This window comes from Olea europaea, unplaced genomic scaffold (assembly GCF_002742605.1).
Source record: "Olea europaea var. sylvestris unplaced genomic scaffold, O_europaea_v1 scaffold670, whole genome shotgun sequence".
Classification (NCBI taxonomy): domain Eukaryota; kingdom Viridiplantae; phylum Streptophyta; class Magnoliopsida; order Lamiales; family Oleaceae; genus Olea; species Olea europaea.
Window position 1 is genome coordinate 73,818 of NW_019265080.1, and position 13,985 is coordinate 87,802.

At 33.7% G+C, this 13,985-nt stretch overlaps 1 protein-coding gene across 1 annotated transcript; it reads left to right on the plus strand.

Annotated features, from left to right (window-relative positions):
* Positions 1-5,465: 5,465 nt before the first annotated feature.
* Positions 5,466-7,335, plus strand: LOC111390308 (thaumatin-like protein 1b). The gene is made up of 3 exons (XM_023015323.1): positions 5,466-5,707; positions 5,793-6,486; positions 6,767-7,335. Exons 1-3 carry the CDS (start codon positions 5,650-5,652, stop codon positions 7,155-7,157), a joined length of 1,143 nt encoding a protein of 380 aa, XP_022871091.1. The 5' UTR covers positions 5,466-5,649; the 3' UTR covers positions 7,158-7,335.
* Positions 7,336-13,985: the final 6,650 nt, after the last annotated feature.

Below are 13,985 nucleotides of genomic sequence, written 5' to 3' on the forward strand. Positions count from 1 at the left end.
GATAATGCCTTTACAAAACAGATAACATGCAAAGAGTCTATTAATTAATAATATAATTAATTGTTAAATAATTATTTCTTGTCACTTTAACTATAGAAATTATAAAATTGGGTCTAGTTACACTGATTTAGACCAAAAAGGCATTTAATTATTTTAATGAAGCAAATTGATGAAAAAAATTAATCAGGACAATTAGAAACATCGTTTTGCAAGCATATTGACATTTCCTTCGTCCTAACTCATATTTAGTTTTTTTTTTCAAATATAAAACTCTTAGTCGAGACGTTGATGAGATCCATCCTATCATTAAAATATTTTGAAATGTAACTATCTCGGTTTATTTATAAATTTCTATACAGTCTTACGTAGAATTAGAGTATAAGCTCTATAACCTTGAATATTTTTAAACTAACTGTTATTCTCAATAATTGATAATATAAATAAATAAAACCCTTTAGACGGGTCACCAACTTCTCATTTTTGGTCTTGAAAATATATCTACCAGTTGAACAACTTGTTACATTATATGTCTTATTTAAATTGACTAAAATTACAGATATTTTCTTCTAACTAGTTACCCAATGGATAAAGATATTTAGAGAAGTTGGATAACCTCAAAAATTTTATTTTTCATAAGGAAGACCAAACATGTAGACATTCCACAAGGTTTCTCCAATGTGGTCAAAATCACAATGGAAAATGGATAATCCGTTCGAAAATGATTGAAAAATATTGATTTTAATGAAAATGATGTATTTTTCAGAAAAAAATATAAAATGAGATATTAAATAAAATGAAACCACTCTCTTTAAACTTGTAATCATTGGTTGAGAATAATTAATGAAATGGTGATTAGTTTCTTTAATCCATTCAAGTAGTTTATGTCCTAAAAAGTGTCAAATAAAAAAAAAAAAGGAAAAAACAAAGAAAAAAAAAAATACAAGCTACCTTAGCTTAGAAGATAAATTACAAATGTAGATATTCATTTCACTATTTCATGGGATCACAAAGGTGGTGGCTGAAAGTATAGAACTCAGAAAAGTTGAAATCTATCTACATTCTTTGTTGCTTTCACTTTTCTTGCAAGTAAATTAATTTGATTTGCGATTATTGAACTTTTAACAAAATTTCAATCGGATCTTGTTGAAAAATCTTTGCAAGATTTGGGACAATGAAGAACAATCCACCTATCAACCTACAACAAGAAGAGAAGAAGAAGAAACAATCGATTTGAATAGCGTAGAATGCTATTCTAAAAGCGCATTTGCTCCTTCTTCTTGACCGAGATGCTTTAGAGTCTTCAAGCAAATAACTTTAGCCGATTCTCCAAGCCTCAAGCCGGATTACAAGAGCACAACTGAAATTTGGAGAATAGGAACTAAGAACTTTTTGGAAAATTTGAGTTTGGTGTTTGGAATCAATCTCAAGATGAAAAACACTTTTTTTTTTGCGCCAAAAAACATACCCCATATGCCAACAGGCACGAGGCATCACAGATGCACCGGCTAACAGTGCAGCACTCCATCTTATCATTATCATTACTCGTTGTTTCCTTTTCGTCCTATTGTCCCGTAAAACCAATACCTGAATAGTATGCATATTACTAATATTTAATTTGTCTTAATTGGATCATTGGAACATCTATTTAGTTTTAAATTCACCAATATGTAACATTTCGTCACCTATTGACACCCTAACTTACATAAATTTTTTAGTTGGCGATTATTCCATAATTCATCGTCCGTATAACCACTATACGACATCATAGAAGCGAAAATAGTAAAATAAGGTTATGACAAAGTCTTTTAATTAAAATGTTTTGAGAAGTTATCTATATATCTATGTGCATATACGTAAACTTGGTAACGCATAAAATTTGAACTTGATACTTTATCACGTTAGTCGAACTTTCTAACACATCTAAGCATTCTAGGTCAAATTTTTTTCAAGTGGTATCAGTACCTAAAATCGTGTCCTAGCCTTAAATAGTCTAGATGAGCACCTCATTGAATGTACCGTCCCACTTTTATGGTAGTAACTATGCATACTGGAAGGTTGGTCTGCCCCTAGTACCACAATAGATGGTGTAGTCACTCCCACCCCCGTAGAAAACTGGTCTAGAGCATAATTGGATAGTTGTAACTTTAATAGCAAGGCCATACATGCATTGTTTATGGTTGTGTCCTCTGACGAATTTAGGAGAGTATCTATGTGTGAGGTAGCTAAGGATGTTTAGGGTATTTTACAAACCACACATGAGGGAACCTAAGCCATTAAAAATTCTAAGTTACAGATGCTAACCAGTACGTTCGAGGAAATCAAGATGAGAGATGATGAGACATTTGATGTCTTTTATGCGAGCTTAAATGATATAGTGAATTCTTCCTTCAACCTAGGTGAGAAAATTCCTGAGCCCAAGATAGTTAGAAAAATTCTTAGATCCTTACCCGAGTGTTTCAGGCTGAAAGTCACAGCTATTGAGGAAGGTAAGGACATAGACACTATCAAGGTAGAGGAGTTAGTCGGATCCCTCCAGACCTATGAGTTGACCTTAGACAATCCTACTAAGGAAAAATCCATAGCCTTGAAATTCGCTAGGAACAATCGGATGGAATCTTCTAATTTAGATTCACTCAATGATGAAGAGATGACCTACCTAACTAAGAAATTCTGAAAAATGTTTCCGAGTGAATCTAGGAAGAAATCTAAATCCGTGAGATGCCATAACTGTCGCGGTTTCGGTCATATGAGGAATGAGTGCCCTAGTGCTAAGAGATTTGAAGAGAAGGCTATGAATACTACTCTCACTGATGACGAGTCTAGATCGGACAATCAAAGTGAGAAATCCACCTGTGAGAAGAGTGGAAAATATGTGGCTTTCGTTGCTAGGGGTAAAAGTGGATCCGAACAGGAGAGTGATAGGAAAGAGGACTTAGATAGTAGTGAAGAATATGGTGATGAGAGTGGAAGTGAGCAAGATCTAGAAACAGTCTATGATAGGATGTATGAGGAAAGCCTCAAGATCTTAGCCACTAACCAGGCAATGAGCAAGAAAGTGAAGGAGCTTAGACTAGAGAAGGAACATTTAGAGGCCCGGGTTAGTGATCTCACCAGTAAGAATGAGATGTCCTCTAGGAGAGTAAGTGAGTTGACCATTGTGAATGAGACCTTAGCTATTCAGGTTAAACACCTTGAGAGTGAGCTAGAGTTGTCTAGGTCTCAGTTACTTGCCTTTTCTAGCAGTTCTAAAAAGCTAGATAATATTCTGGGTATAGGCAAGCCGACTGGTGATAGGGGAGATCTAGGTTTTAATCTGAATATTGCTAGTACATCTCAGACCACCTTTGTTCATGCTACTGACCAGCCAAATATTGTGACTAACCCCATACCAAATATTGTGGGATCTTTAGGACGTAGGTCTACCAGACGTCGTAGTGTAACCCCAAACCAAATATTTCTAGAAGAATTGTAGCCCTTTGAGATAACTTTCCAACACAACTTGAATCACCTCAATTGTACATCGAACGAGAAAGTTATGATGAAAATACAGACAATTGCTCACTGTCACTCGCTTTTCGTTGGCATTTCGCTCAAGCGAAAAAAACAGAATACCTCTCGCTCGATTCTCGCTGGCATCTCGCTCGATTCTCGCTGGCATCTCGCTTGAGCGACACTCCTATGCGAAAAAAACCCTATTTCACATTTTTGAAGTATTTTTACTCGGCCCATACCACCTAGATACCTTAAAATATAAATACCCAAACCCTAACACGAATTTTGAGAAGTTGCTACATTATTCTTTCATTGAAAAAGATATTCATAACATCTTTGAAGAGATCCAATGTGAAATTAATTGGAGATTTCATCTACATCAATCTTGTGATCCGGCAACCATTGTTTTGGGTAAAAACATTGAATCTACATAACCCAAAACACCTTACTTCCTTAATCTATTGAGGAAGTGACTCTCTCATTAAAAGATTGAGAGATGTGGATTGAGGCGCAATTACAAGCACAAAAATCGACGATTCTTGGTGTTCCACTTGGTGATACAATCAACTAAGGACCGGGAGGTTGTAGTGGATAGCAGATTGGGCTGCAGGAGGTAGATCAGGAAGTCTAGCAAGAGGCTAAAAGTATCTACAGCAGTAGATCGTGAGACTGGAACAACGAGTCTGATTGGGTACGGAGTTTGATATAACTTGTACTTGTTGAATTGGTATAGTGGAGGTAACTGACTTGGTCTCGGAGTTTTACCCACGTTGGGGTTTCTCCGTCATCATATTATTTGTTATTTACTGCTTTGCATAATATACAAACTGCGGCATTCCAACAAAGGTTAATTGACTTGTATGATTAATCACCTAGACAACTAATTAAAGTGACTTGTTGTTTTAGTTAGATTAATTCCGCACGTAAGGTCAAATTAGTTAAGTGAAATCTAGAACGTAAACTTGATAACGCATAAAATTTAAACTTGATACTGTATCACGTTAGTCGAACTTTCTAACATATCTAAGCGTTCTAGGTCAAATTTTTTTCAAGATCTTCGGCCTCATCCCCTCCAAGCCTGCACACGGAACACCCCGTTAGGAGGCAAAGGCTGCCGATCAAGAAAAAGATTCGGCAACTATTTGCACTCCAACGATCAACTTAACAGTAGAACGAAAAGAAAATAAAGAGTGCAAGAGTTGGGAAAGTGTGAAATTGGCTAGAGTTTAGAAATGTATCTTAATTGTATAATGAAATTCTATATATATAAAAAATGAAGATGGACCGAGTGCGTTAATGGACCTCATCCAAGTTCAATTGGGAGGCCCAATATGCAATAATTTATAGGTATATAAAAATGATCGAGTTATTAATATTATGTCTCGATTAGTATGTATTAGGGGGGACGGGTGGACTCCATTTGTTATCCAATGTACATGTTTAAGAAATTTTGTTGCATGTCAAGTTTGATTTAGTTGAAATTACAAGGTAAACCATGTCAAATTTTTTATTAAAATTATTACAGGAAAAGTTGACATTGATGATGGGTCGATCCTTAACTACCATACTTCATACACATCGGCACTTCAATAATTTCTTAACTACCCTCCCTATGTCCTAATATAATTTTTCTCCCCCATCATCAAATGAAACATAATCAATCACAAATAATTATGATAGTCAATTCGCTTGTTTTCACATCTAGATCCATAATTGTTATTACTTCGACCTCGTTGGTATACAAAACTTCAACACCAATTTTCATTTTCTTTTTTTAATTGGAGTGGATGAACCAATAAACATCATTAAAAAGAATTGAACAACACAAGTGACAAGTCATCTCCATTTGAATAGATCACCATTCTTGCATTCAAACATCCAATTTTTCTTACCCACCCAAACCTGTTTTACTAACTCGAACACCAGAAGTAAGATCAAGAAAACGACGTCGGTTTTGTCCACACCAGTCGGATCACACGAGTCACGGGCCCAACATCCCCATTTCACCACCACTGTAATTTATATATATATACACACCCACAAAAGGCTGCCATTAAACCTCATACTTCCTCTCGTTTCTCATTCAGCCGCCACCGCCAACCGCCGCCTCTTTCTACTTCCTATTTTTCTTATACATATAATATATATAAACACTCGATGGCAAAGATTTACTTACATGTTTTGTTTCTGACATTAACAAACTTTCTTATATCAGGTAAATTGATGAACTAAGCTCAGTCTAGATTGCATGAATACTTTTACTCGGAAATTATGATTAGAAATTTTATCTTGTGTTACAGGTGTATATCCATCGGCCACATTTACAGTGGTAAACAAATGTGAGTTCACTGTTTGGCCAGGCATTTTATCGAACGCGGGAATTGCACCGCTTTCGACGACGGGTTTTGCTCTACAAAAGGGCGAATCGAGGATCATCAACGCACCGTCGTCGTGGGGTGGCCGGTTCTGGGGCAGGACACGCTGCAGCGAGGATTCAACCGGGAAATTCTCCTGCTTGACCGGCGATTGTGGCTCCGGGAAGATAGATTGCGCCGGGAATGGTGCTGCTCCGCCTACTACATTGGCGGAGTTCACACTCGACGGTGATTCCGGCATGGACTTCTATGACGTCAGCCTTGTCGACGGGTACAACGTGCCAATGCTTGTGGTGCCCCAGGGAGGTTCGGGGGTTAACTGTACGTCGACGGGATGCATTACGGATCTGAACGGTGCGTGTCCGTCTGATCTCCGGGTGACAAGTTCCGATGGGGAAGACGTCGCGTGCAAGAGCGCATGCTTAGCTTTCGGGAAAGAGGAGTTCTGCTGTAACGGCGCGTACAGTACACCTGATGCTTGTAAACCGTCGTCATATTCTCAGGTGTTTAAGAGCGCGTGTCCACGTGCCTACAGTTACGCATACGATGATAAAACCAGTACCTTCACATGCGCCGGCGCGGATTATTTCATAACATTTTGTCCATCGCCAAATGCTAGGTGAATTTACTATAATGCCCATTCTAGCCGTTTTGCGTCCTTTAAATATATATAAACAGACGGTTCGTCAAAATGATTAATTCGATTGAACGATTACATTTGCGTTATAAGTTAAATGGGCAATTTTGTCCTTTCATCAACATTTCACAAAAACGGTTGAATTTGGCCGCAATGCCAAAATAGATTTCGTGTCTTACTTTTTTGAAAAATAATATTTTTACATGTTTTATTACATTTTAAATATTTAACAAATTACTCTTGTTTTGTTACGTGGTTTCAGCAAGAAATCATCATCCGAGATACAAAACGGAGGATCAGAAGACAACGCTTCATCATTGATCAACAACACGATGGTGTACGAAGGAGCGTCGCAGGTGAGCGGGGCACCATCAATTTATGCCCACTTTTTTAGTTCACATGCCATTGCCTTTCCCGGCGCCTTCGCTGTCGCGGCGGCAGTGTTGCGGTTGTGTCAGTTTTTCGGAGTTTTCTCCGCCATGTTATGCAACGTGATCGTGTCGGAAATCAGGTGGAATTGGTGCATCTGGACCGTTGAAAACTCTTTTGGGCCTCATGATTTTGACGTGGCCCAAGAATATGGCCCATGTGACGAGGAATCGAGTCACCTAGAAATTTATTTGTCGACGGAAAAAAAAAAAGGAATATTTTAGTCTTACAAAAGTAGGCAACGTTATTAAATATAATGGGTGGTTTTTTGTTATATAACTTTTGTATTAGATTGGGTGTGGAAGATTCATGCGGCAGGTTAGGAGCATAATTTTATATGTAGCTTCATTTAGATTGGTCCAAAAAAAATATAGAATTTTAATTTATTATTATTTTTGTCCTTGTCTTGGGGTATTATTTGTTTCATAACAAGCTAAATGAGTTGATGTAAGCAATAAAACAAGTGATTTCCAAATAATTGCATAATTTAAGGTTTAGTGTTAATGGCAATGCTTGAATTTCTGCTACGAATGATATTATAGATTTTCATAGTCGAAAATGGACCATTCTCCCATTAATGTCATCCACTTATTTCACTCTTCCACGTTCCATAGTCCAATTTGTTGAAGAAATAAATAGAGGACATGTTCGATTACAATAAATAGAATTTTATCTTTTATTTACTTAATTATGTGAAGTACATTTGAGATAAACGTACCATGTATAACAATAAGGTACGCATTGTGTAGTAAATTAAATTATATTGATGTTAAAATTTGTCATCATTCATAATGTGCATTATATAAATTGACCGATTGATTTAATGTTGACTGGTCTTTGTTGGGCAACTGTAACGCTCCATTAGTTGTGTAATTTTGAGCATGTTAGTGGGCACATTACATTCAAGTTGGGTGATTAATTTGAGATCTTGATAGAAATATATTTTCGGGCATGTCAGTTCACATATCAAGAAGAAAATAACGATGCTTGCAAATTTTGACTGTCAACAAATTAACCGTATTAGGAAAGAAAAGATGACTTGTGGTGCGACGAATAAGAAGAACAAAAAAAATGTAAAATATGTTAGGCCCACCAATTCAAATTATGATTCACTAGTGGTGGAGCTTCTTCTATCAAAGGGAAAACAGTTGAGATTCGTTCACCAAAATTGTTCCACGTAGTACCTTGGTTTAGTCAAGCTAGCAGTTGGAGGGGTATGAACAATCTCTCTCACAACATTACATTATTGTGCTAAGAAATTGATAAATGATTAAACTTTCCATTTCATATTTCAATGAAGAGATGCCACATTTGGACATAAATTGTCTATGTTCCCTCCACACGACATATAAACTATTTTTTTGGAAAATTTTAAGAATCTAAGGTTTTTATTCGACATTGATTGTCTATGCTCTCGACTTTTGCAATGTTAGCAGTTGGAAAGGTATGAACAATCTCTCTTACAACATTACATTATTGTGCTAAGAAATCGATAAGTGATTAAACTTTCCATTTCATATTTCAATGAAGAGATGCCACGTTTGGACATAAATTGTCTATGTTCCCTCCACACACAGACATATAAACTATTTTTTTGGAAAATTTTAAGAATCTAAGGTTTTTATTCGACATTGATTGTCTATGCTCTCGACTTTTGCAAATATACATTGTACCTATTTTTCTTCTTCAGTATTCGATACAATTATTTTGATCTAGAGCTTTTATTAGTAGAGCAGAGAGCGTTTTCAAAAAGAATTGTTAAAAATTTGTTGACTCTTCGCAAGTAAAATCAAGAGTGACATGAGCATTGAATCGATGATTTGAAAACATAACTATGAAAGTGCTTTTATTTTATGATTTGTACATACTAAAGAGTTATTTGACCAAGCAATATTTATTTATTAAAAGAAAAACAATTAAAAATAAAAGAAATAGTAGGCATGATTTGCATGGAATTAGAACCACATAAGCAGCGCTAATTGTATTAGGCATTGACTAGATCCTATGTGGCACAATACTCTCATGAAGAAAATTATTTAAATCCAAACCAAAGAACACCATTATAGACTTGTAATTATCTTGTAGGGGGAAATTGATTTACAAAAATTTCTTGTTCAGCACTATATAAACGAGATAAGATAATGTTATTTTACGATCTACCTCTAATTTTACAGGTACGAAATTTAGTAAATTCATGATATTGCGCTTTTTTCGAATGTAACGAGGTGCTCTTACTTATTATCGCATTATTATTAATATTAAGCTAATCCTCGAAAGATAAGTTTTCTTGGACACAAAAACTGAAAGGTGACATTTCATATTCACCTACACGGAACCTTGAAGAGACTAAAAATTTGTCAAATTTGGCGACATAAGATAATGCCTTTACAAAACAGATAACATGCAAAGAGTCTATTAATTAATAATATAATTAATTGTTAAATAATTATTTCTTGTCACTTTAACTATAGAAATTATAAAATTGGGTCTAGTTACACTGATTTAGACCAAAAAGGCATTTAATTATTTTAATGAAGCAAATTGATGAAAAAAATTAATCAGGACAATTAGAAACATCGTTTTGCAAGCATATTGACATTTCCTTCGTCCTAACTCATATTTAGTTTATTTTTTCAAATATAAAACTCTTAGTCGAGACGTTGATGAGATCCACCCTATCATTAAAATATTTTGAAATGTAACTATCTCGGTTTATTTATAAATTTCTATACAGTCTTACGTAGAATTAGAGTATAAGCTCTATAACCTTGAATATTTTTAAACTAACTGTTATTCAAAATAATTGATAATATAAATAAATAAAACCCTTTAGACGGGTCACCAACTTCTCATTTTTGGTCTTGAAAATATATCTACCAGTTGAACAACTTGTTAGATTATATGTCTTATTTAAATTGACTAAAATTACAGATATTTTCTTCTAACTAGTTACCCAATGGATAAAGATATTTAGAGAAGTTGGATAACCTCAAAAATTTTATTTTTCATAAGGAAGACCAAACATGTAGACATTCCACAAGGTTTCTCCAATGTGGTCAAAATCACAATGGAAAATGGATAATCCGTTCGAAAATGATTGAAAAATATTGATTTTAATGAAAATGATGTATTTTTCAGAAAAAAAATATAAAATGAGATATTAAATAAAATGAATCCACTATCTTTAAACTTGTAATCATTGGTTGAGAATAATTAATGAAATGGTGATTAGTTTCTTTAATCCATTCAAGTAGTTTATGTCCTAAAAAGTGTCAAATAAAAAAAAAAGGAAAAAACAAAGAAAAAAAAATGCAAGCTACCTTAGCTAAGAAGATAAATTACAAATGTAGATATTCATTTCACTATTTCATGGGATCACAAAGGTGGTGGCTGAAAGTATAGAACTCAGAAAAGTTGAAATCTATCTACATTCTTTGTCGCTTTCACTTTTCTTGCAAGTAAATTAATTTGATTTGCGATTATTGAACTTTTAACAAAATTTCAATCGGATCTTGTTGAAAAATCTTTGCAAGATTTGGGACAATGAAGAACAATCCACCTACCAACCTACATCAAGAAGAGAAGAAGAAGAAACAATCGATTTGAATAGCGTAGAATGCTATTCTAAAAGCGCATTTGCTCCTTCTTCTTGACCGGGATGCTTTAGAGTCTCCAAGCAAATAACTTTAGCCGATTCTCAAAGCCTCAAGCCGGATTACAAGAGCACAACTGAAATTTGGAGAATAGGAACTAAGAACTTTTTGGAAAATTTGAGTTTGGTGTTTGGAATCAATCTCAAGATGAAAAACACTTTTTTTTTTGCGCCAAAAAACATACCCCATATGCCAACAGGCACGAGGCATCACAGATGCACCGGCTAACAGTGCAGCACTCCATCTTATCATTATCATTACTCGTTGTTTCCTTTTCGTCCTATTGTCCCGTAAAACCAATACCTGAATAGTATGCATATTACTAATATTTAATTTGTCTTAATTGGATCATTGGAACATCTATTTAGTTTTAAATTCACCAATATGTAACATTTCGTCACCTATTGACACCCTAACTTACATAAATTTTTTAGTTGGCGATTATTCCATAATTCATCGTCCGTATAACCACTATACGACATCATAGAAGCGAAAATAGTAAAATAAGGTTATGACAAAGTCTTTTAATTAAAATGTTTTGAGAAGTTATCTATATATCTATGTGCATATATATGATCTAGATCATAATCTTACTTGAAATTGAACGTGATTGAACCCACAAAAAAAAAAAAAAAAAAAAAAAAAAAAAAAAAAAAAAAAAAAAAAAAATTTCAAGAAGAAGAAGAAGAAGAAGAAGAAGTAAGTTTCAACTACATGACTCCACGTAAAAGATGCTTGCTTTTTGGCCAATAGTACAATTGTCTAATTTATAGGCTCCTTTATCATAAAGGAAAAACCTTTAACTTGAAAATTGATAAAGGCTTTCGATATCTATTAGTGTTCAACTGTCTCCACATCAGCCATGTTACGTACCATTACTAAATCAGCCATGCAAAATCAAGAAACATGCATTCTATGGTTTTCCTACCACCAAACATTAACATGTTAGAAAAAAAAAAGGTACTAAATCTTATCTTTTTTACATATGTCATTGTTCCACTTTGACATGGAGAAAAAAATATGATTAAACAATGGAATTAATAAAGTTAGGCAATATACTTTTTGAAGACGTTAGCTTTAAGAATGGTAGATTCTTGAGTTGATTGTCCCAATGGCCGCTGAACTTATGTCCATGCGTTTGATTGTTTACCAAAATTTAATATGTTGAGTTTTGATCATTAAATTTATCAAAATATTGGACGTTACTCATTATCTTAACATCCGTTCTAATTCTTTAACGGATAGCGATGTGGCTAACGAATATATAAATTGCACCTCGTCATGTCGTTAACAAGTTGTTACGTATTCGATTGCTCACCAAACTTTTAGAAATATCTTAAATTTCTCATTAAATTTTGAAAAACGTCTTTAATTGCTCACTAAACTTTGAGGTAACTGGTCAAATTTTGACCACTAAACATAAAAATGATGCTAAATTATTGTTCGTTAAAGAATCACAATCGCATGGGTCACGTAAAAGTAATAAAGTTGACAAATGAGTCTAGGTTGTCGATTCCACAAGAAATGATTACTCAATTATACAATAATAAATTAAATTTTATGTTTTTTTTTCTTTAATTGCTCACTAAACTTTGAGGTAACTGGTCAAATTTTGACCACTAAACATAAAAATGATGCTAAATTATTGTTCGTTAAAGAATCACAATCGCATGGGTCACGTAAAAGTAATAAAGTTGACAAATGAGTCTAGGTTGTCGATTCCACAAGAAATGATTACTCAATTATACAATAATAAATTAAATTTTATGTTTTTTTTAAAAAAAAAATTATGCTATTTTCATCATTTAAAAAATTCAAATTTATTGTATGTTTCGTTGTTAAAATTATATTAATATTTAGATTTTGCAACCAAACACACAATAAATTTAACTAAATGAATTTCATTCACTTTTGGTTTCTCCAAAAAATGGATTGTGTTTCGTTAAAATAATTCAAATTTTAATTAAAATTATTGTGTTTCGTTATAAAATTCATTTAACTAAATTTATTATGTTTCATTGCAAAATTCAAATATTAAATTAATTTTAATAACGAAACACACAATAAATTTGAAATTTTCAAATAATAAAAATAGTTTAAAATTGTACAAAATATATTAAAATTAAATTTAACTATTGTGTAATTAAGTAATTATCTCTCGTGGAATCGACAATTTGAATTCACTTGTCCACTTTATTATTTTTATGCAACCCATGCTACTGTGCTACATTTTTTTTGACGAACAAGATGTTGATGTCATTTTTATATGTTTAGTAGTCAAAATGTGACCATCTCAAAGTTCGGTGAGCAATCGAAGATGATTTTCAAAGTTTAGTAAGTAATCGAAAATGTTCTTCATAGTTTGATGAGCAATAGAAGATGTAACAATTTGTTAACGGCGTAACAGCACGCCACGTGTATATTTCGTTAGCCACATCACTAATTTTGTTAAAGAATTGGAACAGATGTTAAGATAGTGAGTAATGTCCAACGTTTTGATAAGTTTAATTACCAAAACTTGACATCTTAAACTTCAATGAATAATTGAAAATAGGGACATAAGTTTAGTGACTATTGGGACAATTAACTCCAGATTTTTCTTGAAAAAGGAGAGAGCGCTCTATATAAAAGCGAGAAACGACAACCTAAGTTTACTACCTCACTAGGTAAATATGAGAAAATTCTCATTGGTGTTACGGATTAATTAAGCTCTAATTTTAATTATTGAGAGAAATATTGAGTACTAAAGAAGTAAATGTAAAAAAAAAAAAAAATGTGAAAATGAAAGAATTATCTTTTGTTTCTCTTTACACGACAGAGAACATGATGCCCATGAATACACGTTCCTATTTGCTTAAACAGACATTTGCCACTAGATTTGGTACCCCCACAAAGATTACAATTTCTTGAAATAAAGTTTATTTTTCTTAATCCAAAGAGGATTTGACATTTATCAATTAATTCTCATAAAGAAGAAGAAAAATAAAATTAATCTTCGAATTTCAACACTTTTTCACTTAAAAGTAGAGGCCAAAAAGCCACATGAATAGATGAATGAGCACGTAATCATACAAGTGAGATCCTACATGCATTCTTACGGGTAGTTGAGCCGAATTTGTGTGTCATGGTTTGAGAATAATTTCAAATATTCTTCCCTTTTTCTGAAAGTCTCACAGTGAAAATTGTTACTTGGCCGTCAAAAGGAGCACATACAACGTAAGTACTATTCCAATGTTCATGGTCTTCATTCGCCTTTGCAATTTCAATCCTCATCAATGGTTGTGGTTTTGGGACTCAAATTCATCCATGAAATGAAATCTATCTTCATGACAAGCTCCTCGATTTAAGAATTTAATTTGTGTGTGGGGGGGGGGGGGTTCTTTTTTTGGGGATAATAAA

Coding starts and splice junctions, on each gene's coding strand:
- LOC111390308 (XM_023015323.1), top strand. CDS start 5,650: ATGGCAAAGATTTACTTACATGTTTTGTTTCTGACATTAACAAACTTT. Junction 5,708..5,792: donor AACAAACTTTCTTATATCAG/GTAAATTGATGA, acceptor CTTGTGTTACAG/GTGTATATCCATCGGCCACA. Junction 6,487..6,766: donor TGTCCATCGCCAAATGCTAG/GTGAATTTACTA, acceptor ACGTGGTTTCAG/CAAGAAATCATCATCCGAGA.